This window comes from Poromitra crassiceps (genome assembly GCF_964638095.1).
Source record: "Poromitra crassiceps genome assembly, chromosome: 11".
Classification (NCBI taxonomy): domain Eukaryota; kingdom Metazoa; phylum Chordata; class Actinopteri; order Beryciformes; family Melamphaidae; genus Poromitra; species Poromitra crassiceps.
The window spans coordinates 32,583,803-32,611,302 of record NC_139643.1 but is presented as its reverse complement, the minus strand read 5'-3'; the positions used below and the strand labels follow the sequence as shown (position 1 = coordinate 32,611,302).

At 46.4% G+C, this 27,500-nt stretch overlaps 1 protein-coding gene across 1 annotated transcript in view; it reads left to right on the top strand.

Moving 5' to 3' along the window:
• The window catches only part of kcnh8 (potassium voltage-gated channel, subfamily H (eag-related), member 8), a gene marked incomplete at both ends in the record, with an annotated part of 88,066 nt that extends 62,857 nt beyond the window's left edge, over positions 1-25,209 (top strand). The window contains 6 exons of the mRNA XM_083645977.1: positions 8,205-8,419; positions 10,026-10,064; positions 12,725-13,029; positions 13,567-13,682; positions 13,948-14,027; positions 24,601-25,209. Coding sequence (XP_083502103.1) covers positions 8,205-8,419; positions 10,026-10,064; positions 12,725-13,029; positions 13,567-13,682; positions 13,948-14,027; positions 24,601-25,209 — 1,364 coding nt within the window. The remainder of the gene's footprint in view (positions 1-8,204; positions 8,420-10,025; positions 10,065-12,724; positions 13,030-13,566; positions 13,683-13,947; positions 14,028-24,600) is intronic.
• Positions 25,210-27,500: the final 2,291 nt, after the last annotated feature.

Sequence of the window (27,500 nt, the reverse complement as noted above, 5' to 3'; positions counted from 1 at the left end):
AAATAAAGTTGCATGCAGTCAGGTCCGAATTTACACAGTGTGGTGCCCCTGGGTGACCACACTTGAAGTGCCCCCCAGTAAATAAATTTACTATGGCGATAAAGACCACAGATTTACATGAACTTATTACTAAAGCACAGGCTCAACACACATACTACAGAAACATGTAAGACACAATTTACTGACTAAAAAAAATAGGGCATTTTATACAGTCAGGTCAAAATGGTCTTACTACAATGAAATCGCTACTATGGGTATACGTGAATACAATCCAATGTAACAACATCCCCTAAACGTAATAAACCACATCTGCAGCTTACAATGTAATAATCCCACTAAGGTAATAAGTTTCCTTCAAACATAATAGCAGTTGGCTACCACAAATGTAATACTGCAAACATAGTATAACTGTTTGGTGAAAACCTTCAGCTTTCAAAATTGTAATAACTTCCCACAAATGTAATAAATCACTAATATAATCAAAATCTGCCGCATATACAAGTTGCTATCTCTAAATGTCTCAGCCAATGACACATATTTTTGTCCTTTAAGATTCTTGCCTGTTTAGACAGATCAAGTGTTGTTGCAATTAAACACCACCATATTAATTCCACATGTATTCCAGGTTTTATTACAAAGCAAAGTGTAAATTATTGTGTGTCGGCCCGGGCATTTTGAGGAGGAAGAGGAAGAAGAGGAGAAAAGGAGGAGGAGAAAGAACAGGAGGACAAATGAGCAGAACTGCCTGGACCATAATTATCATTAAAACATTTAAATTTGTCTAGAAATTAGACAAGTAACCCAAGTCAGGTTTTAGCTTTCATAATTTTAAAAACTGGAATTCAAGTTAAAAATACTTTTTTTTTTCCAAGGATGACCTTATCCACCTTATTTTTGAATGCCCCACTTTAACGTGACTTATTGTTGCAGCTTGCCATTTCCTTTGTTATACTAGGCTCGTTTGAGATGAGCAAATTCTGCGCAGATTCGACCAGCGCCTTGCTTGCCCCGTTGCATGATGGTTAGAAAGTTGTCCGACTTGCTCCGTCCTGCCCGACTGCGTGAGTCACGTGACTCTCGCGAGAGCGAGGCGGGCGCAGATTTGGAGCGAGGCGCCGCAGTTGCTCCCCACCAACTGCGCCCGACTGTGGATGACAGAGGATGACGAGAAACGCATCAAGCTGAGCGCCCATTGGTTCAACACAGGTGCATCACAAACCCACAGTGAAGTGTAGAAACTTCAATTTTATATCTATTCCAAGCTGTCACTCCATATTTTACATAAATACCACCTGGAATGCCTACATTAAAATATAAATAAGGAATCTGAAGATCTGTGTTATTTGAGCAGTGAGTGTGGGTGGCGCTAATGCATGTTTTAATTTGTTTACAAACCGCTGTTAAACCAAACTGTAGAAGAAGAAAAGCAGCAGCGAGTGTGCCGTCGGGGGTGTTCGACTTGTTGACGCCTCGCCTGACTGTGCTCGCCTGCTCTCGTCTGCTTTCCAGGCGAGGCGACAGTCATCTCAAACGAGCCTAATGTTTGGCTGCAGAGCCGAATTATAAACCGGAAACTGGAGTACGTTATAAAAGTTATAAATATAGTTAGTTACGTTATAAACAACTAACCAACGCTGGGAGTCCGTATGGAAACAGTGTTACTCGGAATGGTTAAAAGTTAAATCAATTTGGTCATTTAGTGGCGTTTTACTGCCATGTAACATAGCTAGCTAGCCGCTAACATTAGCCACAGTAGGCTGCGCACTGCGCTCTTAAAGGGATATTTATCGACGATATTTTTGTCAAGCTGGACCTGATTAGTGATTTGCTCCGTTCGCCCAGACGGGTGTCAAGCTGTCAGCAACAAGGCTGGGAGGATCACACTGGAAGAAAAGCGCATAGGCATCATGGCCGCTAGAAATAAGGTGGATAAGAGATGTAAGTTTTTTTAGGAAACCTTTTAGAATTTTTTTTTTTTTTTTTTAACTCTTTATTTTGTCAATTTTCCAAAATAGACAAAGACAGACAGGTATACACAAATAGAAACAAAACAATAATGCAAGTACAAATGGGGCAGCGAACATGAGGTCTTGTTAGAGAGTAGAAAAGGTTTTTGAATGGATTTCAAAGCTTTTCTGTGGATTTCTGCAGATTTTCCACAACACTGTGTATAAATAATAAATAATATAAATAATGTCCACTCTTGAAACACTCATTGAACTTCCATCGCCCATTATATTTCTGTGCACAGTCATTAGCGAGTCTCATCCAAGCTGCTGTGCAGGCAGGTCATACAGAGGTCCAGCGAATGGAGAGCAAGCACAAACTGGCCCAATGAACACTTAAGACCCTTGAGATGGGTCTGATGCACAGTTCAGCTCGCAGGTAAAATGCAACCTCAAAAGCCCTTGCGCTGGTCGTCATGGAGATCAGATTACACATTAGTATATATAGAGATATAGTACGAAAGTAACAGTAGTAATTACAGTATTATAGTAAATAGGTAATAGTACAGTTATAGTAATAATAGTAAGTATGCATTCAGTCAAGCATCTGAACATTTCTGCTCACTTGGGCCTGTATAGAGACAGTCCGCATGTCTGGGAACGCCCATACAGGTTCTAGGAACGCCCACAATAGACGCTGGGTTAGCCTGGGGGCGGGGTCAGGGTGGGGTAAATTCCCCCGTTCTATCCGTTCAGCAAAGTTAGAATTTAGCTGATAGCCCAGCCCAGGCAGACACGATCGGGGATTTAACCACCACAGTAAACGCACATCTGAGCAGACGTCTTGTGTTCTGCTCTAGAACCCCCAAACCTGTAGTTTAGAGCAGCAGCGCCGTCTTTTGGTGAGTCAGCCCATGAGATACAGTATATTGGCGGTTTTACCCCACTCGCGCGCCAGCCGTTTAACATTTTGTGGGCGTTCCCAGACATGCGGACTGTCTCTACACATTTTGGTGAAAGTTGCAAAGCCGTATAGCATGTACAACTGATGTCTTATGAAATTTCAATGTTTTAAAGTTTAGATGGTTGCTGTAGCGCCACCATCAGAAGTATTGGCTCCCAATTATTGAGGAGACTTGTGGGTACCCATAAAACCCAGTCTCATTTCGATATCTTCAGGTGAGAGGTCAAGGGGACCCCTTTGAAAATGGCCATACTGTACCAGTTTTTCCCCTCGCCAAAATTCAGCCTAACTTTGGAAGCTAGCATGACACGGTTGGTCACAATGGATGCCAGTTTTATATGATATCAGTATCTTCACTCTATGAAAATGAGCCTGCTACAGCCTCTGAAACACAGCAACGTTGGTCGCGGATGTGTCTTGCAAAAGGGGTACTTATCAGTCAGAGGGTAAAAGGTCAGGTGCTTGAGCACTAACTGGGGTCTATCTGTGTGCACGTCCCTGAGCGAGATAGAACAGTGAGGAAAGTAGAAAAGTGGGGAGGGAGGGAGGGAAGCAGCACGGTTGATGGAATGGCAATAGGGTGAGAGAGGGAGGAAGGGGGGAGTTTGACAGAGGAGAGAGAGTGAGTGAGATGGAGAGGAGAGAGGGAGGAAGGGGGGAGTTTGACAGTGGAGAGAGAGTGAGTGAGATGGAGAGGAGAGAGGGAGGAAGGGGGGAGTTTGACAGAGGAGAGAGAGTGAGTGAGATGGAGAGGAGAGAGGGCGAGAGAGGGAGGAAGGGGGGAGTTTGACAGAGGAGAGAGAGTGAGTGAGATGGAGAGGAGAGAGGGCGAGAGAGGGAGGAAGGGGGGAGTTTGACAGTGGAGAGAGAGTGAGTGAGATGGAGAGGACAGAGGGCGAGAGAGGGAGGAAGGGGGGAGTTTGACAGTGGAGAGAGAGTGAGTGAGATGGAGAGGACAGAGGGCGAGAGAGGGAGGAAGGGGGGAGTTTGACAGTGGAGAGAGAGTGAGTGAGATGGAGAGGAGAGAGGGCGAGAGAGGGAGGAAGGGGGGAGTTTGACAGTGGAGAGAGAGTGAGTGAGATGGAGAGGAGAGAGGGCCGAGAGAGGGAGGAAGGGGGGAGTTTGACAGTGGAGAGAGAGTGAGTGGGATGGAGAGGAGAGAGGGAGGAAGGGGGGAGTTTGACAGTGGAGAGAGAGTGAGTGAGATGGAGAGGAGAGAGGGAGGAAGGGGGGAGTTTGACAGAGGAGAGAGAGTGAGTGAGATGGAGAGGAGAGAGGGCGAGAGAGGGAGGAAGGGGGGAGTTTGACAGAGGAGAGAGAGTGAGTGAGATGGAGAGGAGAGAGGGCCGAGAGAGGGAGGAAGGGGGGAGTTTGACAGAGGAGAGAGAGTGAGTGAGATGGAGGGGAGAGAGGGCCGAGAGAGGGAGGAAGGGGGGAGTTTGACAGAGGAGAGAGAGTGAGTGAGATGGAGGGGAGAGAGGGCCGAGAGAGGGAGGAAGGGGGGAGTTTGACAGTGGAGAGAGAGTGAGTGAGATGGAGAGGAGAGAGGGCCGAGAGAGGGAGGAAGGGGGGAGTTTGACAGAGGAGAGAGAGTGAGTGAGATGGAGAGGAGAGAGGGCGAGAGAGGGAGGAAGGGGGGAGTTTGACAGAGGAGAGAGAGTGAGTGAGATGGAGAAGAGAGAGGGCGAGAGAGGGAGGAAGGGGGGAGTTTGACAGAGGAGAGAGAGTGAGTGAGATGGAGAGGAGAGAGGGCGAGAGAGGGAGGAAGGGGGGAGTTTGACAGAGGAGAGAGAGTGAGTGAGATGGAGAGGAGAGAGGGCGAGAGAGGGAGGAAGGGGGGAGTTTGACAGAGGAGAGAGAGTGAGTGAGATGGAGAGGAGAGAGGGCGAGAGAGGGAGGAAGGGGGGAGTTTGACAGTGGAGAGAGAGTGAGTGAGATGGAGAGAAGAGAGGGCGAGAGAGGGAGGAAGGGGGGAGTTTGACAGAGGAGAGAGAGTGAGTGAGATGGAGAGGAGAGAGGGAGGAAGGGGGGAGTTTGACAGAGGAGAGAGAGTGAGTGAGATGGAGAGGAGAGAGGGAGGAAGGGGGGAGTTTGACAGAGGAGAGAGAGTGAGTGAGATGGAGAGGACGAGGAGTTTGATGATGAAGAGGCAGGAGTGCCAAATCTAGAAAACGAGAGAGACACAGAGGGAGGGAGGCGAGGGAAGGAGTGGACAGAGAGACAGCGCGAAAAAAGGAGAGGGGGGAGGCGGGGGATGAGAGCAGTCACGACTGCCGGCCTATCAGCCTCAGTGTAACTGAGCAGCGTTCACAGTTCACAATGACCGTTATGAATATTTTAGCACTGCATTATTATATCACTAACAATATATTTTGCTTACACATTGTTTTGTTTGCAGTAAACACTGCCAAAAACCAATGGAAAGGATAAGGTGATAAATATCTTCTATGAATAATCTAGGAATCCCTGGGCTGTAAACGATGGCGTCCTTTGAGTCGTCTTATCCTGCTTTGATTTGGAGGGATTGCATGGTGATTGAATGGTCTACTCAGCCATCCTGTCATAATAAGCCCTTGTGACTCTCTGGGTTACACCTCTTTTGCATAATAACATTACAGTCAAAAAGGACGATGCACGCATAGGTGATCAGTTGTGCATCTTCATACCTTGATCTAATAAATAAGTAGGTTACAGTTAATAGAGAGGCAAAGTGACCGCCTACTTCCTGCTTCAGCACTGTACCAGAGATTTTCATCTGCCATTTATTTTCCCATACACATTTCGTAAAATGCGTATAAAAATTGTTTTACTGGTTCAAACCAAACAGTACAGATATATTTAGAAACAGGAGAGATCGGTTAACATTTCGCTGGGACCAAAACGTTAAAAAAATGCAGGTTTAAAGAAAATATTTTTTCAATTTTTTAAAGTTTTGGTCCGAGTGAAATGTTCTATGGTCTCTCCTGATTATAGCGTTAGCGGAACCGTTTGGTTCGACCAAGTACAACTATTTTATAAGCATTTTACGAAATGTCTATGTCTAAATGTCTCTCCCATTGCAGTCCATTTTATGGAAGCTAATCACTCTATCTCATCACTTCGCTATACGGGGATTGAAAAAGTATTTCTGTCTAGGAGAGGAGGAGATCTAGAACGTAACCTGTTACGAAGAGAAGCATACTGGATGTATGAACTAAATACACGTTCTCCTAATGGTTTAAATATTGATTATGACCTGAGGCCGTTTCTTTGAATTATTATTGAATTGCTGTGTAAATTGAGACAATTAGGCCAACTTTGTTGCCTAAATAGATGCCTTGTTTGGCATCACATTTAAAAAAATATTAATGATTGTATATTGTAATTGTAAAATGCTTTTTCCTAAAACAGATCATTGGATTGTTGGAAATGAAAAACTGCACCTTATTGTATTCATATATGTTTTAACCCTTTTTGTAATTGTCTCACCTGCAACTGATTGGAGAAGGTGTGCCCTACAAAAAGGGTCACACCTCCTTATGTTGTACTGCACCCTGACAAAGGCACTTTCGCCGAAACATGTTGGTGTAACCATTAAAACACAGCAGAGGAGATTTTGAGTGTGCGACTTCTTTTCTTTATGTTACGAAATGTCTATGGGAAAATAAATGGCGGATGAAAATCTCTGGTACAGTGCTGAGGCAGGAAGTGACGTTCCACTTTGCCTCTCTATTAGCAAGAGACAATAATATGAATGTAAAAACTGGCAGTTCCAGCTGTAACTGAATTATTTGTGGTGAACTATAACTCTAAACCAAATCCATAATTATAGGTACATGTACTGTATAGTAGCATACTGCAATCCTTGTCCACCCTGCTGCGGCGTGCTGCCCCAAAGCCCCTAACACAGACACCGCCTGCCTACCTCCTATGGAAGATCTCATTACTCTCTACATGACATTAGAAACTCGCAGCATAATGACACACACAGTCTGAATCCTCAACTTCACATTACTGTATGTCATTTACTAGCATCATCAAGAATACATGATGTCGCAGGTTCGAGCCCTACTGTTACATCTGGCTTAGTCTCAACGCCAGACCCATGAGGGTTCTTAGGCTGATACCCTATACGTTACTGCATGCTGCAGATCTCTCTCTGGGTCTGGGACACTGCTCGCTCCAAACTGTTGTCAGAATCCTGGCCAGTGATTGGTTGCCCCGGAATCCCAACACAGTCTCACAGAAAATTGTAAAATAGCAACGTTTTGGACCAACGTTGCTATGTTACAATTTCGGCTTGAAAATTGTAAAATGCTAACATTCTGAGATTTTAGGGTTATGGTTAGGGTAGGGGGAGGGGTTAGAAACAGAAAATCTCTGTAAACCATGCCCAAACCACGCCCAACCCTGTAGAATCGTACATTACCATTTTGATTTGATTTGATTTGATTTTATTGATTTTGCACTGTAAAGACAATATATGCCAAGTGTATTTCACCTGGAGGGGAAATTAATAAAATACAATACATATCAGTGCTTGGAGAGGTAAGAAAACCTAGAAGGGCTTATCGAGAACCTCACCATGTAGAAAATATATATATATATATATATATATATATATATATATATATATATATATATATATATATTTCTAAAAAATATATATATTATAACCAAGGAGATAGTACAAGTAATAATACATAGATAGTACAAAATAAAAAATTAAATAAAACAAAATAAACATTTTACAATTTCGGAGCCGAAATTGTAATATAGTAACGTTGGTCCACTGGAGCCACCAATCAGTAACGACTTTAGCGATCAGGCAACCTGACTCTGTTGACTTTTGAAAATGAACCACTCTCTCATTGGAGTTATGACTTGTGAGTCGTTCAATTGTTACCCCCTCAAAACGGCAGCGGGGGCTGTGAAGTGGCACAGACTCTATTTATGTAGTATGCGGATTGCGGAGAGACTACCTCTGGCTGTGTCTGCGGGTGGGAAGCCAGAGGTATTAAGGGTATGTGTCCTGGTCACTAGTGCCTCCTCTGGTCGGTTGTAGCGCCTGTGCGGGGAGGAGGAGGACTAGGTTCTGCCGGTGATACCCCTCGCTGTCAGGTGAAAAGCAGCTGGCGACTGCACATGGGGGAAGCATGTGCTAGTCTACAACTCTCCCCAGATGGGCAGAGGGCGTGGAACAACCCCCGGGACAGCAGAGGGAATTGGCCAAGTATGGGGAGAAAATCAGAAAAAAATAAAGAAAAAAATAACAGTGATTCTGACCTGCCCCACCCATGGCTTTCTCTGCCCAGGTAAAGGTGACCTGATCGGGGCTAACCTGTCCATCGACGACCGGGTGATCAAGACCAACGCGGACGTGAAGGCCCTGACCTACTGCGACCTGCAGTGCATCAACATGAAGGGGCTGTACGAGGTGCTGGACCTCTACCCCGAATACTCCCAGCGCTTCGTCCAGGACATCCAGCAGGACCTGACGTACAACCTGAGGGAGGGACACGAGACGCACGTGAGTCCAGCCGCCGCTCTACCATAGACCCATGCTTTTAACGGCCATTTGAGACCTTCTCCCAGGTATTGCCATCAGTGCTGGTTTCATCAGAGTGGAACCTGCCACGGTGCAACGTGAGATAAATACACTTTACAAGCTTGCCAATTTCTGGGTGGGATAATTCACGGTATACTGTAAGGCCACGGCCACACTGATGCGTTGTGTCTGTCTCCAGCCCAATCACGGTCCTTAAACACGACAAACTCCACCCAACCGGGACGCTGAGCGAATAAAAACAAAGCACGTTCATGGCAACACAGCATGCGCAGACAGTAGGCTACTCTGATATCCAACCTAAAGCTAACTTCACCGTGGTTGTTAGTAATGGTTAGTAATTTTGTGCACATTGACGGTCTGAACCAGCCCAACGGACAGGAATCTATCGATTAGTAATTCTGAACACATTGGCTTTCTGAACCAGCCCAACGGACAGGAATCTATCGGTTAGTAATTCTGAACACATTGGCTTTCTGAACCAGCCCAACGGACAGGAATCTATCGGTTAGTAATTCTGAACACATTGGCTTTCTGAACTAGCCCAACGGACAGGAATCTATCGGTTAGTAATTCTGAACACATTGGCTTTCTGAACCAGCCCAACGGACAGGAATCTATCGGTTAGTAATTCTGTGCACATTGACGGTCTGAACCAGCCCAACGGACAGGAATCTATCGGTTAGTAATTCTGAACACATTGGCTTTCTGAACCAGCCCAACGGACAGGAATCTATCGGTTAGTAATTCTGTGCGTTTTCTGAGGGATCAGTGTGGCCACTGCTTAATGGTGTGTGAAAATGACTGATGGTCTGGGAGAGGGGAAAGAGGAAGCCAAGGAGGGGCTGGGGTGGGGGGCGGGATCAAGACACATCGAGGTAGGGGACAGCAAGGGAGAGCGAGGGCAGCATTCATTAAAAAAAAAAAAGAGAGAGAGAGAGAGAGAGAGAGAGAGAGAGACAGAAACTGAGAAACAGAGGGTGAGAGAGAGAGAGAAATGGTGGAGTGCAGAAATAGCTGGGCCCCCTGGGCTCTGCTGGTGTAATTACAGTCAGGTGTGCCTCTGCCCAAACACCACTGGCCCACTGGCAACACACACACACACACACACACACACACACACACACACACACACACACACACACACACACACACACACACACACACACACACACACACGTCTACTCTGCCGCAGGGCTGTTCATAGGGGCAGCCCACAACTCAGGAGCGAGTGGCAGAGAGGCAGCTCAGGATGGAAGGTGTCTGTGTGTGCTGACTCTGCTGAGATGTTGAGATTGCAGTTTGGGTATAAACAACAGAGCATTTGATCATTGTATTGACGTGAATTATTATCCACCCTGCGATGACCGTAAGCCACACGGTCATATATTTTAGACTTGTGTCCACTTTAGGAAAGAATATACGGGCCAAGCCTTGTGAAATGGCTCCAATATACGGGCCGGGCCTTGTGAAATGGCTCCTCTGTGAATTGAAACTGAGAAAAAGGAAGGCCAACTTTAGATTGCTCTTTCCATTGGTCGTTTATATTTCTTCTCTGGCTCCCCTCCAGGTCAAGTCCAGAATGTCCGTAACAGCACTAGATATTCAGGTACTGGACCACAGGCACGCACACACACGCACGCACACGCACGCACACGCACACACACACACACTCACACATACACACACACACACACACTCACACACAACACATATCGTAAATGTGACAGGGACTGGTGTTTTGGGTAACAAGTCGGCCATGGCAATTTTTCCATTTTTTACAGATTGTGACGGTGCAGATTGTAAGCTTTCAAATGATGTGTCATAAATTGAAATCTGAAAATAGTTGAAGAAGATAAACTTATTTGAGTACTTCTAAAAGCAACATTCAGAGAAAGATCATCCTGAAAGTTGGTGAACAAGCTTGCTAACAAAGTTTGCAAACAAATTATAAGTATCTGGTGATCCTAAAACTGCTGTTACTGTAATCCTCAGTGTCGTATCTTATCCTATATGAGAGTCTGTTCAAACGCTGTCTCATTAGGATCCTGCATTTGTGATGGGATGAGCAGCACAGCTGTTAATGCCAGCAGCGCCAACATCAAAAGCGACAAATTGCCCTGCCAATGTCAAACAGCGTATCCTCCTGTTGGTATTGACTGTACTGTTTTCAGTTGTTTGAGGGATTGGATGATTGAACGAGTTTATATTGAGTGTGTTCTTCAACATCTAAACTTGCACGGGCTGATGTGGGGGGGGGGGGGGGTTACAAACTTTTCTTTTTCTTCCAAAACCGGCCTTTTATCTTGATTTGTGCAATTTCACGGTTGCCTACTTGTTAGCCATGTCAGCAGACCGTATGACGAATAATGACACTCAAATCAACGTCCAGCCCCCGGATCATTTTCTTTGTCTATGATGAAGTGAGCAGGGCAGCAGCAGCCCGACCTGCTAATGGACCCTATTACTCTTTTAGACTTAATGAATCTGATGGACAGATTAGAAGTGGCCTTTTTTTTAATAGGGAGGGAGAAATCAATTGAGTTAGCTGAAGCAGTCATTAAATCAAGGCTGCGGCCGATGAGCGAGCGATGAAATGCTGTACCCGCTCTCACACACCCTTACGGCCCAGACACACCAGAAACGTAGACGCTACGCGGGGGCACTTTCATTTCGGCGTCCTTGTATAAACAGTTTAGACCGATCCCGCCGGCTGCGGCGCGTTGCATCCGTCTTGCGTCCTGCAGCTTGAGTTTCCCTGAGAGCGTCTATTTTTGACGCGAGCCGCGAGCAAGACAGAGCGCTTCTGGTGTGAATGGCCAGTTCTCCTGCTCGACGCTTCCGTGACGCGCTGCGTTGGTCCAGTGTGTCTGGGCCATTAGAACCATCACAAATAATGCAAATAGAATGTTCTATAGTCGGATATTTTACAGCAAAAATCAATTCAGCTGTCGGTGCAATGAACCTCACGCTGGCGTCGTTTCCTCTGAGAGCGTTGGGGCATGGGCTGTTGATTAATAGGTAACTCTAGACATTATTTTTGTTTACCTGATCATATCCTCATCTTACATTTTATCAGCATTCTAGCAGTCTTGTAGAATTGCTGACCCTTGACCGCCGTAATGCAGGTCTCTGTATTCATTAAGACCGGGGTCAGAGTTCACCAGCGTTGCCTTTATTATTCCACAGGTCACCCGTCCAGCTAAAGTGTTGCGCTGCAGCTTTTCGCTGAGTGTTCTGCTCCCTGCACTCAGAACTCATTAGTGCATCTCTGTATTGAATGGACCTGTATTTGTTTCAGGGTCATGATGGTATTCACCGTTTATTAAACGCTTCCAATTCAATCTAAATACAGCTGAGCTGAGTGAATTCAGCATTTTCAGAGATGGTGACAAAAAAGGGGAGGAGGGCAACTTTTGCTGTGAATAGAGAATGTTTGTTTAAATGAAAAAGGAACAGTATATATTCCACAGCACAAAGGTTGATGCTTTAGCTGACTTGGGTCACAAATAATAGATTCATTAATGGATATGTCAGCTTTTTCTATTATGTAACCATCCTAATGGTCCCTGAGTACTTGCGATTAAGGCTCTGTCTGAATTGTCTACAGAATGTGGCCTATTCTTACCCACAGTACAGGCAATTGATTTTTTTTACTTCCGTCAACCGAGTTGGCCGGAAGGTCATGTTTTGGCCCGTCTGTCTGTTTGTCTGCAGGATATCTCAAAATGTTATGAACGGTTTTGCACAAAACTTTGTACAAAAGGAGGCCACGGGCCAACTGACAGCACAAACACACTGGAAACGGAGGCAGTGCCACCCTGTAAATTCAGCTCGAGCAGGAGAACTGGCCATTCACACCAGAAGCGCTCTGTTTTGCTCCTCGCCGGTCACAACTTGTACTGACTTCATGCCTGGCTGCACGCGGCTCGCCTCAAAAATAGACCAGACGCGGAAATGATTGCTGCAGGCTGCGAGCCGCCCGCGCCGCGTCCGGTGTGACCGGTCTAATCTGTTACCAAGGGTGCCACAATGAATCTGCCTGCACTTCCATACGCTTTGCCTCGCTCCAGTGTGTTTGCGCCGTTAGAACTGAATAACTTTCCCTGCCCACTGGCCAAAAGGGGGCGTGGCAATGGGCTCTGCCAATCACAAAATGGCACCTAACTTCCAAACCGATTCAACACCACAAAATGTGTAGGAAGGTTGGTGGAGGTCTGCTGCTTTCAACATTCCCTTTCGCACTTTTATTTTCCTTTTCATCACCAGTCAGGGGTGAGGGGGAACGGACGAGTGATCCAGGTCTATCCATCCATCATCGAGAAGAAGGCACAGGAGGAAGAGGAGGAAGATGAGGAGGAGGAGGAGGAGGAAGACGAGGCAGGATCTGAGTCTCCATCATCGGAGAAGAACCGCGCGGCGTACCTCAGGGACGGCACCGGGGGGAAGTCTCCACCGGACCTGCCCAGCCACAAGACCACAACCACAGGCCAGAACTCCAGGATGTCCCGGAGGAAGATGAAGATCCAGCAGATGACTCTCACCACCCTCGACCCTTCCAACCTCAGCCCCAGGTCAGACCCTGTTGATCTGTCTGTCCCACATGTTTTTTTTCATGTTTGTACCCGGCCTGTGTCCCTATGCAGTTTTATCTCTGTCTGTCTGTCTGTCTGTCTGTCTGTCTGTCTGTCTGTCTGTCTGTCTCTCTGTCTGTCTGTCTGTCTGTCTGTCTGTCTGTCTGTCTGTCTGTCTGTCTGTCTGTCTGTCTGTCTGTATCTCTGTCTGTCTGTCTGTCTGTGTCTGTCTGTTATTATCAGTGTCTGTGTGTGTTTCCCTGTCTGTGTTGCTTTCAGTCAGTCATTACAGAGCAGACACCTGGATTAAAGGGATTACTATTATAGTGTAGCAAATCAAGTTATTTGGCTAAATTTGTCTTTATACTGTATGAGTTATTCGATTTTTAGCCATGGTTACATTAGTTACAAATATGAAATTGAATCAATAAAAGTTTTGACAATCTATTGCAATTATTACAATATCAGTTGCACATTCTCTCTCTCTCTCTCTCTCTCTCTCTCTCTCTCTCTCTCTCTCTCTCTCTCTCTCTGCAGGATAGTGGATGGTACTGAGGACAGTGAGGGGACAGAGAACTCCCCGGCCTTCTCTTTTTCTCCCAACCGAGGGTGTCCAGTCAGCGGGTCAACCAGCGCCTCAGCCTCTGCCACAGGTCTTCACCTCATACGGCCATTAAACGCCGTCATATTTGGATATTTTTCTATTGACATTTGGAATGATTTATACTTCCTAAAGTCCTGGCTAGTGAATATTATTCACATTCATAAACCTTACTGTGATTACTGTGAATGTGGAGGATCTGTCACAGGCTATACTGTACGTCAACAGCCTTCAGGCAATCAATATCTGCCCGATGCAACTGTGCAGTTCTTCTGCGGCGCTGGCGCTGATTTGTAAATTCCTCATTTGTGTCACAGATATACTGCAGATCAGCACAACAGAGTTAGCAGCTAAAGCAGAGGAGACCAGGGGACAACTACGACACCTCAATCTGCAGGTACAGTTTGTGCTGTGTGTGTGTGTGTGTGTGTGTGTGTGTGTGTGCATGCGTGCGTGCGTGCGTGCGTGCGTGTGTGTGTGTGTGTGCGTGTGCGTGTGCGTGTGTGTGTGTGTGTGTGTGTGTGCGTGTGCGTGCGTGCGTAACAGGTTGACTAGCAGTGACATTACTCAGGTGAGCTTCCGGCGTTCAGGTACACACCGACCAGCCATATGGCTAACTCAGGTGGGTGGATGGGTGAAAAGGTGGAAGGAAGGAAGGTGCAAGAAAAGGGAAAAAAAGTGGGATGGAGAGCGTGCCACAGTAGAACCGGAAGGACGAGGACACTTCAGCCAGCTCCAGAGGACATGAGTTCATGGGCAGTGAAAAAGGAGATCTTGCCAAATGACGTCAGCAAGAACAATCAAGAATTTTTTCCAACCATCTACAGAAGCTGCTGCCATAGGCTCTCGACATAGTGTGTGTCATTGACCCTAGCACTGATGGCTCCGCGATTTACAAAACAGGCAATGTGATTGCACCCCAGGCCTTGGCAGGTCCTCCTGGAAAATCACTTTCTAGGCCAATCATGTTAGAGTCGTAGTATATTAGAGGCTCCATGGTCTTTACTACCCCGTTTTCCAGCTTGAATTAATCTGCCTGCAGACTGCGCATGCACACACACACACACACACACACACACACACACACACACACACACTCACACACACACGGTTTCTCATGCAGTATCCCATGGTTTTGATTGGCGGGTGGCTAAATTGACATTAGAATTTTGGCAGGTGAGGAGGAGAGTTTGTGTCCCCCTGCCGAGCCTCGCACTGTCACCTGCGCGCTGAGCTGATAGAGAGACAGTGAGAGAGACAGTGGGAGGGAGGGAGAAAACCCCTAACCCTAACCCTTTTATACGATATTGTCACAACACCCTCACTTGCAAATAGACACACGCACGTGCGTGTGCGTGCGTGCGTGCATGCGCGCCCACCCACACACACACACACACACACACACACACACACACACACACACACACACACACACACACACACACACACACACACACACACACACACACACACACACACACACACACACACACACACACACACAGTGAGTTGCCAGTGTTGGACAGGATGTCTCTCAACATGGTCTTAATCCTCACCTGGACCAGTCCACACTGATCACCATGGGAGATGAAAAGTGGGTGTTGGTATAACCCCAAACCACACACACACACACACACACACACACACACACACACACACACACACACACACACACACACACACACACACACACACACACACACACACACACACACACACACACACACACACACACACAGACAAACACACACACGCACAGACACACACACACACACACACACACACACACACACACACACACACACACACACACACACACACAGACAAACAGACAAACACACATGCACAGACACACAGTCACATGTTGTCTAACAAGAGACATACTCAATATTGGAAACAGAGCAAATGACAAATGCAAATGTAAACAGAAGAAATAATGTATTATCCCAAAGAAAATTATTATCAAAGAAAATGCTAAATGTATTAACATGTGTGTGGGGAAGAGGATATATGGGTTTCAAAATGAACCAGGCTGACAGAGCAAGGCATTAGTCCATTGATCAAATGTTCAGTCTAACATACAATCCACCAGTCGATCCTCCCAAACCCGACTAAGTCAGTTTCATGTCCAGTAAAGTTTGTTTGGAGAGTGCAGACCTCCGCCAAGGCCAATACTCTAATCTGCTATGATGTGCAAATTTGTGAGTCAGATCAGAACCCTGACCCTGACCCACCCACATCCACCCAGCCGCTACCCCTACGCTCTCCTCGAATCCCGACTCTCTATGACCTTCCTATCCCTAGCTACGGCCCCTTTTCCCTAGCCACGCCCCCTTTATTTACCACGCCCCCTCCCACCACCCACATACTGTATACCTAGCCACTCCCCCACCCACCCCTTGAACCCCGACTCTCTATGACCTTCCTATCCGTAGCTACGGTCCCTTTTCCCTAGCGTCGCCCCCTTTCCTCAACAAGCCCCGTCCCACCACCTACATGCCCCAATCCCAACTCTCTACGACCTTCCTATCCCTAGCTACGGCACCTTTTCCTTAGCCCTACCCTCTTCCTTGACCCGGATCCGCACCTAAATTTAATGGGTTCTTCCTTGGCCTATGCTACACCTTTCCACCAAGTTTCATGAAAATCGGCGCAGTAGTTTTTAGGGGTGTGCCACCTTAGGCACCTCACGATTCGATTCGATTACGATTAAGGGTGCTACAATTCGATTATTAAACGATTACGATTAATCACGATTTTCAATGCATCTTTTTCACCAAACAGGATTTTTTTTAAGCAAGGTATATTTGTCAGTATCCATTAATTAAAGTAAACAAACAAATGTACCTCCATTATCTTCAGTTGCGACGCAGTCCACGCATCACATGTTACAGCCACCCTGCATGCTTTCTTCAGTGATTCCAGTTTCCAGTACTTCGGTTTTGGTCTCGTTTTACAGTTAAGGTACTGCTTTCCGGGCGAAATACCGTATTTTTTGCAAATAAAGCACAAAAAAAAAGCAAAAAAAAAAAAAAAAAAAAAATGCAATTTTTTGCAAATCGATAATCGAACATTGTGAATCGATTTTAATCGTCACGTGACTAATCGCGATGCATCGATTATACGATTAATCGGCACACCCCTAGTAGTTTTTCCACAATCCTGCTAACAATCAAACAAACAAACAAACAAACAAACAAACAAACAAACAAACAAACGGCACCGAAAACATGCATCATTTCCTTGGCGGGGGAAATAGTAATGCCATGGAGTTTTATTGCACAATATTTTCAGCTATTTACAATATCAATACTAAGTGTCAGGTTTTGGTCAGTCCCTCATAATCAAAGAGCAAGGGCTTCTTCTGAGACCCACCATTTTTCACCGATGTCCGCCACACAGGGAGACATCTATTGTAGAAGTAGCCCCAATAGTCCATAAATGCAATGCGATCACAAGACATGTTGTGTTTTGAGTAAGGGGTGCGTCTCCCGCTTTTCCCAAATGCAAAACGATCGCTCTCTCCACCTACACGTATAACCCACAGCTGGAGCTCCCGGCCGCTCTCTGGGGGTTGTTGAAAGTCAAATCGCTAACGGTCGCTGAAGTAGAAGCAGATGAAGCAGGTTGAGTGAAAGTGGGCACACCAAAAAAAGTCAATTACAACACTTAACACAAAATAACTTCTGTGATACACTGAACATCACAAATGTATGAGATCCAACAGTGTAATAGTATCTGAGGTGATCTGAGGGCAGAAACGCACTGGAACTATCAAACATGCTAAATGTTCCAATGGCACAATATGCACTAAACGTGTCAAGTAGTGTGTCCATTTGCTTCGCTTTTGGAGCATCAGCAGAGGACCAAAACAGATGATTTTCTGGAAATGCAATGACCGTCGACTTTTTCCCGAGGCACACGATGATCACAAGTGGGACCCAATTACATAAGGTAATATAATGACGACAGCCAAAGTGAGTAATTCAGCTAGTACCAAAAACTTGTTCAAATGTATAAGCAAAATATGAGCACTATAATTCTCCAGTTGTTCTCTAATTAGTCAAACCGTCACTCAAAAATCACTCAAACAAATATGATCTAGTCATACAGTATGTATAGCCGTTGCAGTGGTGAGCAGGCAAGTGGGTGACATGGCAAACGTGAAGCAGCAGCCAGTGATAACACTACCAATGACTTCACCTACTGTAGTTGGCTTATGTGAGGAATCACTCTCACTCACACACACACACGTACGTACGCACGCACGCGCACACGCACACACACACACACACACACACACACACACACACACACACACACACACACACACACACACACACACATTTATAACCACACAAAGAGATTTCCTAGATGTAATGATTCCTTGAGGTAACATGGCTGTAGGCTGTTTTCAGGGATAAGGTGCTTGGGGGTAATCACCTTTTTTACTGCTCTAGCAGCATGGGGCATTTGAGACCCATTGAGTTTATTGAATTTGTCAAGCGTATAACATGCCTAAATCTGATCCTGGAAAGTGGGTTTTGTCATATGTATTATTACCCTACAGTCAGACTAACAAATGGGTTTTTAGGCTGTGGAAATATATCTTTCAAATGCGAAATTTTAATGAACTACAAATTGCATGACCATTGCAATAAACCGCTTTGCCTTGGCTGTAAACTCTAATCTTTTGCCCTCGTGACCCGGAAGGCGTTGCCTCTGGGATATGAATCAGGCCTTCACTGCTGAACAAAGGCCAACATGGTGACCTCTGCTCTTGTTGAAAATCATAATGAAACACCAACACAGGAGCGCTGGAACAATGACAGCTTTCCCTGAATAGCCTGAGTAATTGCACTCGTCACAGTGGACAACGGGCTACACACGCACAATACACACATGCACACACACACACGCACACACACACACACACACACACACACACACACACACACACGCGCGCGCGCTACACACTAGACACACTGGTGAGTACACACACCAGTAGTGAACCAGAATAAAATGCCTCCCCCCCCCCCCCCCCCCCCCCCCATTTTTATTCTTTGCTCCGAGTGAAATGTTTGATGGTCACTCACGATTCAGTAGGCGGCAGGTTGGCTTGGTTCCAGGCTTAAAACTCGTTATATAAGGATTTTTCAAAATGTCTATGGAGAACATGAATGGGGGATTCTCTTCCAGAGCTGAGAAAAAGTGGGCGCTCACGGTTAAGCTCTATACAGAGCCAGTACTGTGGTTAAGCTCTATACAGAGCCAGTACTGTGGTTAAGCTCTATACAGAGCCAGTACTGTGGTTAAGCTCTATACAGAGCCAGTACTGTGGTTAAGCTCTATACAGAGCCAGTACTGTGGTTAAGCTCTATACAGAGCCAGGACTGTGGTTAAGCTCTATACAGAGCCAGTACTGTGGTTAAGCTCTATACAGAGCCAGTACTGTGGTTAAGCTCTATACAAAGCCAGTACTGTGGTTAAGCTCTATACAGAGCCAGTACTGTGGTTAAGCTCTATACAGAGCCAGTACTGTGGTTAAGCTCTATACAGAGCCAGTACTGTGGTTAAGCTCTATACAGAGCCAGTACTGTGGTTAAGCTCTATACAGAGCCAGGACTGTGGTTAAGCTCTATACAGAGCCAGTACTGTGGTTAAGCTCTATACAGAGCCAGTACTGTGGTTAAGCTCTATACAGAGCCAGTACTGTGGTTAAGCTCTATACAGAGCCAGTACTGTGGTTAAGCTCTATACAGAGCCAGTACTGTGGTTAAGCTCTATACAGAGCCAGTACTGTGGTTAAGCTCTATACAGAGCCAGTACTGTGGTTAAGCTCTATACAGAGCCAGTACTGTGGTTAAGCTCTATACAGAGCCAGTACTGTGGTTAAGCTCTATACAGAGCCAGTACTGTGGTTAAGCTCTATACAGAGCCAGTACTGTGGTTAAGCTCTATACAGAGCCAGTACTGTGGTTAAGCTCTATACAGAGCCAGTACTGTGGTTAAGCTCTATACAGAGCCAGTACTGTGGTTAAGCTCTATACAGAGCCAGTACTGTGGTTAAGCTCTATACAGAGCCAGGACTGTGGTTAAGCTCTATACAGAGCCAGTACTGTGGTTAAGCTCTATACAGAGCCAGTACTGTGGTTAAGCTCTATACAGAGCCAGTACTGTGGTTAAGCTCTATACAGAGCCAGTACTGTGGTTAAGCTCTATACAGAGCCAGTACTGTGGTTAAGCTCTATACAGAGCCAGTACTGTGGTTAAGCTCTATACAGAGCCAGTACTGTGGTTAAGCTCTATACAGAGCCAGTACTGTGGTTAAGCTCTATACAGAGCCAGTACTGTGGTTAAGCTCTATACAGAGCCAGTACTGTGGTTAAGCTCTATACAGAGCCAGTACTGTGGTTAAGCTCTATACAGAGCCAGTACTGTGGTTAAGCTCTATACAGAGCCAGTACTGTGGTTAAGCTCTATACAGAGCCAGGACTGTGGTTAAGCTCTATACAGAGCCAGTACTGTGGTTAAGCTCTATACAGAGCCAGTACTGTGGTTAAGCTCTATACAAAGCCAGTACTGTGGTTAAGCTCTATACAGAGCCAGTACTGTGGTTAAGCTCTATACAGAGCCAGTACTGTGGTTAAGCTCTATACAGAGCCAGTACTGTGGTTAAGCTCTATACAAAGCCAGTACTGTGGTTAAGCTCTATACAGAGCCAGGACTGTGGTTAAGCTCTATACAGAGCCAGTACTGTGGTTAAGCTCTATACAGAGCCAGTACTGTGGTTAAGCTCTATACAGAGCCAGTACTGTGGTTAAGCTCTATACAGAGCCAGTACTGTGGTTAAGCTCTATACAGAGCCAGTACTGTGGTTAAGCTCTATACAGAGCCAGTACTGTGGTTAAGCTCTATACAGAGCCAGTACTGTGGTTAAGCTCTATACAGAGCCAGGACTGTGGTTAAGCTCTATACAGAGCCAGTACTGTGGTTAAGCTCTATACAGAGCCAGTACTGTGGTTAAGCTCTATACAGAGCCAGTACTGTGGTTAAGCTCTATACAGAGCCAGTACTGTGGTTAAGCTCTATACAGAGCCAGTACTGTGGTTAAGCTATATACAGAGCCAGTACTGTGGTTAAGCTCTATACAGAGCCAGTACTGTGGTTAAGCTCTATACAGAGCCAGGACTGTGGTTAAGCTCTATACAGAGCCAGGACTGTGGTTAAGCTCTATACAGAGCCAGTACTGTGGTTAAGCTCTATACAGAGCCAGGACTGTGGTTAAGCTCTATACAGAGCCAGTACTGTGGTTAAGCTCTATACAGAGCCAGTACTGTGGTTAAGCTCTATACAGAGCCAGGACTGTGGTTAAGCTCTATACAGAGCCAGTACTGTGGTTAAGCTCTATACAGAGCCAGTACTGTGGTTAAGCTCTATACAGAGCCAGGACTGTGGTTAAGCTCTATACAGAGCCAGTACTGTGGTTAAGCTCTATACAGAGCCAGTACTGTGGTTAAGCTCTATACAGAGCCAGTACTGTGGTTAAGCTCTATACAGAGCCAGTACTGTGGTTAAGCTCTATACAGAGCCAGTACTGTGGTTAAGCTCTATACAGAGCCAGTACTGTGGTTAAGCTCTATACAGAGCCAGTACTGTGGTTAAGCTCTATACAGAGCCAGTACTGTGGTTAAGCTCTATACAGAGCCAGTACTGTGGTTAAGCTCTATACAGAGCCAGTACTGTGGTTAAGCTCTATACAGAGCCAGGACTGTGGTTAAGCTCTATACAGAGCCAGTACTGTGGTTAAGCTCTATACAGAGCCAGGACTGTGGTTAAGCTCTATACAGAGCCAGTACTGTGGTTAAGCTCTATACAGAGCCAGTACTGTGGTTAAGCTCTATACAGAGCCAGTACTGTGGTTAAGCTCTATACAGAGCCAGTACTGTGGTTAAGCTCTATACAGAGCCAGTACTGTGGTTAAGCTATATACAGAGCCAGTACTGTGGTTAAGCTCTATACAGAGCCAGTACTGTGGTTAAGCTCTATACAGAGCCAGGACTGTGGTTAAGCTCTATACAGAGCCAGGACTGTGGTTAAGCTCTATACAGAGCCAGTACTGTGGTTAAGCTCTATACAGAGCCAGGACTGTGGTTAAGCTCTATACAGAGCCAGTACTGTGGTTAAGCTCTATACAGAGCCAGTACTGTGGTTAAGCTCTATACAGAGCCAGGACTGTGGTTAAGCTCTATACAGAGCCAGTACTGTGGTTAAGCTCTATACAGAGCCAGTACTGTGGTTAAGCTCTATACAGAGCCAGGACTGTGGTTAAGCTCTATACAGAGCCAGTACTGTGGTTAAGCTCTATACAGAGCCAGTACTGTGGTTAAGCTCTATACAGAGCCAGTACTGTGGTTAAGCTCTATACAGAGCCAGTACTGTGGTTAAGCTCTATACAGAGCCAGTACTGTGGTTAAGCTCTATACAGAGCCAGTACTGTGGTTAAGCTCTATACAGAGCCAGTACTGTGGTTAAGCTCTATACAGAGCCAGTACTGTGGTTAAGCTCTATACAGAGCCAGTACTGTGGTTAAGCTCTATACAGAGCCAGGACTGTGGTTAAGCTCTATACAGAGCCAGTACTGTGGTTAAGCTCTATACAGAGCCAGGACTGTGGTTAAGCTCTATACAGAGCCAGTACTGTGGTTAAGCTCTATACAGAGCCAGGACTGTGGTTAAGCTCTATACAGAGCCAGTACTGTGGCGTATCACATCTGGAGGCTGTCTTGAATTGGTAAGTAGGATACTTGTTGTTAGCCCCTGTTCATTCACACTGTAGTCTGATTCCTCCATGGGTAAGGAAAGTACTGAAGGCATAGTCAACCTACAGTATGTATTGATTAATCAATCAATCAGATAACATAATGGGCAATCAGGATTTCAGTGCTTTCTGATGTAACAGTATTTGCTATATAGCATTATTATTAAGAGCATATTATGTGCTATTAGCGTAATATACATGTGCTGAAGTTCCCCCAAATCACAAGAGTATCAGCTTTATTTCATACCCGTCATAGTTAAAGGAAGCATGAGCGCTATATGATCCGGTGATGTGATTAGAGACTTTTGAGCCTAACTTGTAGCTGCAGTGGCTGCTGATCGTCCTGACTTGTAGCTGCAGTGGCTGCTGATCGTCCTGACTTGTAGCTGCAGCGGCTGCTGATCGTCCTGACTTGTAGCTGCAGTGGCTGCTGATCATCCTGACTTGTAGCTGCAGTGGCTGCTGTGCTGATCATCCTGACTTGTAGCTGCAGTGGCTGCTGATCGTCCTGACTTGTAGCTGCAGTGGCTGCTGATCATCCTGACTTGTAGCTGCAGCGGCTGCGCATCGTCTGTGGCTGTGCTTTGTCTTCCATCTCCGAGGTGGAAGCGCTGGAATCATGATGACGTGTCAGATTGGACTGTCGCTCTCAGCTTTTCTATTTTCATCAGAGCCAGAGTTTAGAGCCAGACTTTTTTCTGCCTCTCCAGAGACACAGAGATTACTTGGGGCCTCAGTATGTTTGATGAAAGTTAATCGATTTCCATGGGGAAAGATATAAAAGAGACTGAAAAGAATACCAATTGAACACAATGGAGATGATAGATGAATCAACAAACGTACCGGGTCGTCATACTTCAAACATCATTTGAGGTGCGTCTGGGTGGTGTAGAGGTAAAAGCACTCGTCGCCTACCACCGCAGAGACCCGGGTTCAATTCCCGGTAGCGGTACTTCCGGCTTGGTCAGACGTTCCTACAGACACAATTGGCCGAGTCTGGAGTTGGGAAGCCGGTGGGGTATGTGTCCTGGTCGCTGTACTAGCGCACTAGGAGCATGTTTCGGGGGGGGGGAGGGGAACTTAGGAGAATAGCACAATCCTCCCATGTGCCACATCTTGCAGGTGAACTTCCTCGCTGGCAGGTGAAAAGAATTGGCTGGCGACTGCACTTGTATCGGAGGAAGCATGTGCTAGTCTAGGGCTCTCCTCAGATTGGCAGAGGGGGTGGAGCAACGGATGGGACAGCAGGTGGAATTAGCGAAATACAATTGGGGGAAAAATCACTTGAAGATTCTCGCTGCGTTGAGCATTGACAAATTTATGGGTTTGGATTTTCAGAGTAAGCTGTTAAACGTTATCACATGTATGTGTATGTATGGCTTTACTGTGTGTGTGTGTGTGTGTGTGTGTGTGTGTGTGTGTGTGTATGTGTGAGAGAGAGAGAGAGAGAGAGAGACTTGTTCCTAGTCCAGCTTGATTTGTCGTGATCACAGCATACCTCACTAGCTTACGTGCACAGCCTGGTGACCTCTTGACCTCTTCACACAGCGAGCGGTGCGTAGAGGAGTGTGTCCTGCCGAGGGCTGATGTGCATCCAGTGGCACTGAAGTGCATGATTGGCCTGATGAACGGCCATGACTGCCTTTGACTGGCTGAAGCAGATGTCACCTTGGCACGCCTCCATGGTTACGCCCTCTGTGGACACGCCCTCTGTGGACACGCCACTTTGCAGAGCACAACTAATCACCCGCCCCACTCATCAGTCTAACGACCAATTATAGCAGCAGGATGTGACATGCAAAATGGCGTTCAGGACACACAAAATGTTGACCTACAATCTCCAGAATACAGCCCCAGGGCATTTATTTCCTGGTAATGATGGATAATCCCCTGGGCATTTGGAGATATCACCTTATTTTACAGGGCTTTTGCTAGACAGTTTAATGATGACAGATATAAACTGTTAGACAGTTACATTTCAAGATAAAAAGGCTTTATCTACAAAACAGTATCATTACCAAAATTGCCATGTCATCAAGACTGTCTGAAATGAACTGACAAGAGTTTAAAACTCTTGAAAGGATTACCCAAAAAGACATTTCATATTTCACAATGCAGAGTTTGTTTTTGGCTTGTGTTTGTGTCTGCAGGTGAGCGCCATGGGGAAGGAAGTGGCTGAACTTGGACGGGCCATGAGGGGAATGACCCAGCTCATGGAGACCCTGATGTCATCAGTGCCCCAGCATTCGGTGGTCTGCACCGCACACTACTCTCCAGGACAGGCAGCATACCTGTCCCACCCTAACCCCCCTCAGTCCTACCTCTCCCCCTCTTCCTCTCAGACCGCCCCCATCTGGACGGACACGCCCCTCTCATCGCCCTCCCCCGGCGGCGCCCCGCCCCCTCCCATCACACTCTCCCAGCAGCATGCCGGGATGCTCTCCGTGAACCCTGCCTCCCTCACACACAGACCCCAGGACCTCCAGCTGGGCTACCCCACTGGGCCCTACCCCTTACCCCTCCAGCTTCAGCAGGCCTCGCCCTCCTGCGCCCTTATCACGGACACCCCCGCAGAGCCCTCCTCGCCCCTCACCACCTCCCCTCACTGCCAAGTGGGGAGCGCTGGCTCCATCAGGTCCAGGGCGCACAGTCTGGAGAACTCCCCACCACTTCTGCAGGAAGCTGCTGATCACAGCTCTGGGAGTCTGCCCAGACCCGGCCCAGGGGGGATCCACCACCACCAAGCCAGGGGTTTGTAGCAGACACCCATCTGAACTCACCTGGACTCTAAAGAGCCTATTTTCTTGGATCTGCTCCAGGACTAAAGATCAAACAGACATACCCGGGTCCCCCATATCAGCGGAGTACACTCACAGGGACACCAATCAGATATAATATGATTTTCCTTTTGTTTCAAAAGCACGTGTTTACTAATCCAATCGCATGAAAACAAGTGAGGGATTAAGTATGATAGCTTACGTTGTAGACACATTGGCGGGTCTAGAGGTTTGGGAGGGGGGTTGGTGGGCTGTTGTATGATGGTGACTGTGTGCTGACCTCTGGGTACGACCCACCCTCCACCTCCCCGAGGCTCTATAAGAGGGACAGCAGGACTGTGCCACAAGAAGGGTGGGGGTAGATGAGTTGGAGGAAGAGAATTCTTTGTCTTTTTTCTTTGTATTTTTCTTGCTCCTGGCGAGCAGCGGTTTCAGGTTGGCTGGGTTAACGAATTGGAGGAAAAGAAAGTGTAGTGAGTAGTGGAGGTGGGGGTAGCATGGGAGTGCGGGTGGGTTAAGGTCCCACCCCCCCAGCACACACGCCCACACACGCACACGCACACACACACACGCACGCACGCGCGCGCACGCACGCACACACACACACACACACACACACACACACACACACACACACACACACACACACACACACACACACACACACACACACACACACACACACACACACCACCAGCTGAACCTTTCATCCCTGACTCACTCAGCCCATGCCCCCTGGTGGATTGTGTGGGCTGGTGAGCAGTCGGTTGGGCCTGGTTGGACTGGGAGCACAGGATGTTGTGAGGAGAGAGAGGGGATGCATTGTAGGATTGTGCTCTTTAGCGCTGGACCTCGGGGAATGGGGGGTGGGACTAAGAGTGGGGCTGGTGGCGCGGGGGGGGGGGGGGGGGGGGGGCGTATGTTTTGCCTGGGGCGATGCAGGCCCTGCTGTCGTCTGTCACACTGAGCACAGGGACTCTCTATCTCTCTTCACCACTGTTTCTCTCCATACACCTACCACTCTCTCTCTCTCTCTCTCTCTCTCTCTCTCTCTCTCTTGCTCTCTGCATGCCTTTCCAAGCCTTTTGAGTAGTGCCTGTAGACACACATTAACACGCTGCATGTCACCCTATGGAAATCCAGCTTGCCATTTATCTATTTAAAGGAAACACGGTTCGTTCTTTTTGTAACTGAACCTGGCATTTACCGATGCATATTTATTGGATGTGGGCTCTGTTTAAACAACTGGTTAATTTTAGGCGCGGGGTATGTCAGAGACACCCCTGTTGTGAGTTGGCCTGAAGCAAAACTACCAATACTAAATTGGTTCATGATATGATCCACGATGTAGGCCATTCCCCTGACCGTCGCCCTTGGTTACCAACTCCGAGATCCATATCCTCAACTATTGAGACTGAAGGCAATATCCACCATTTCAAAGCACAAGAGGAAATAAAGACACTTTTATATTTCTATGAATGTATCGATTACTAAAGATGTATTTTTTTACCTCAACGAATGCAAGAGTGTGGCATAGCAGTAAATGATGCTACAGTATGAGTTGCCGGTACCAACCAATGCAAACTTACCCAGGAAAAGGTCGTCCCAACAGATCTACTGTTCTCTTTTGAACTCACGTAGGTTTGACTCTCATCTTCTCTGCAAATGGAATGTACTGTAATCAAAACTCTTTTTTTTCCCCTCACCATTTTGATATCTGTTAGATAATAAAAAAAACACATGTTATGCTAATAAACAACAAATATGACTGTTATGTCCTGGGCTTTTGTTTGCGACAGAGTGAATGAATGCTATAGTTCAATGGGATGAGGTTATTATCACTTTCAGGGAATCAAACCATTAAAGGAAGGCTTTGTCGATTTTCAACCCGCTTTGTGTTTTTACAATATGTCAGTAATATAATGCGTATGAGCAGCCTTTCTTTACCTTGTCATCATGAGAGCTCTGCACTTTATTCCAGCACTCCCGTATCAGAACGACGTGTTACGCGTCATTCTGGACACGGAAGTGAACAGATGTTGTTCGAGGGCGTTTTTTTTTTCTTTTCTCTCTATGCGCACATCCACAGAGAATCACATTGAGAGCCTTAACGAGCCTTCATGACTCATACCAGCTAGTGGGGGACAAACAGGTATTTCTCAGTGTGGAAAACATATAGAGAAGGTAAGCACTAGCCATCTGCTTATATTATTATGATACAAAGTGGGTTGAAAATCGGCAACGCCTCCCTTTAAATCTTCAACAGCCACCAC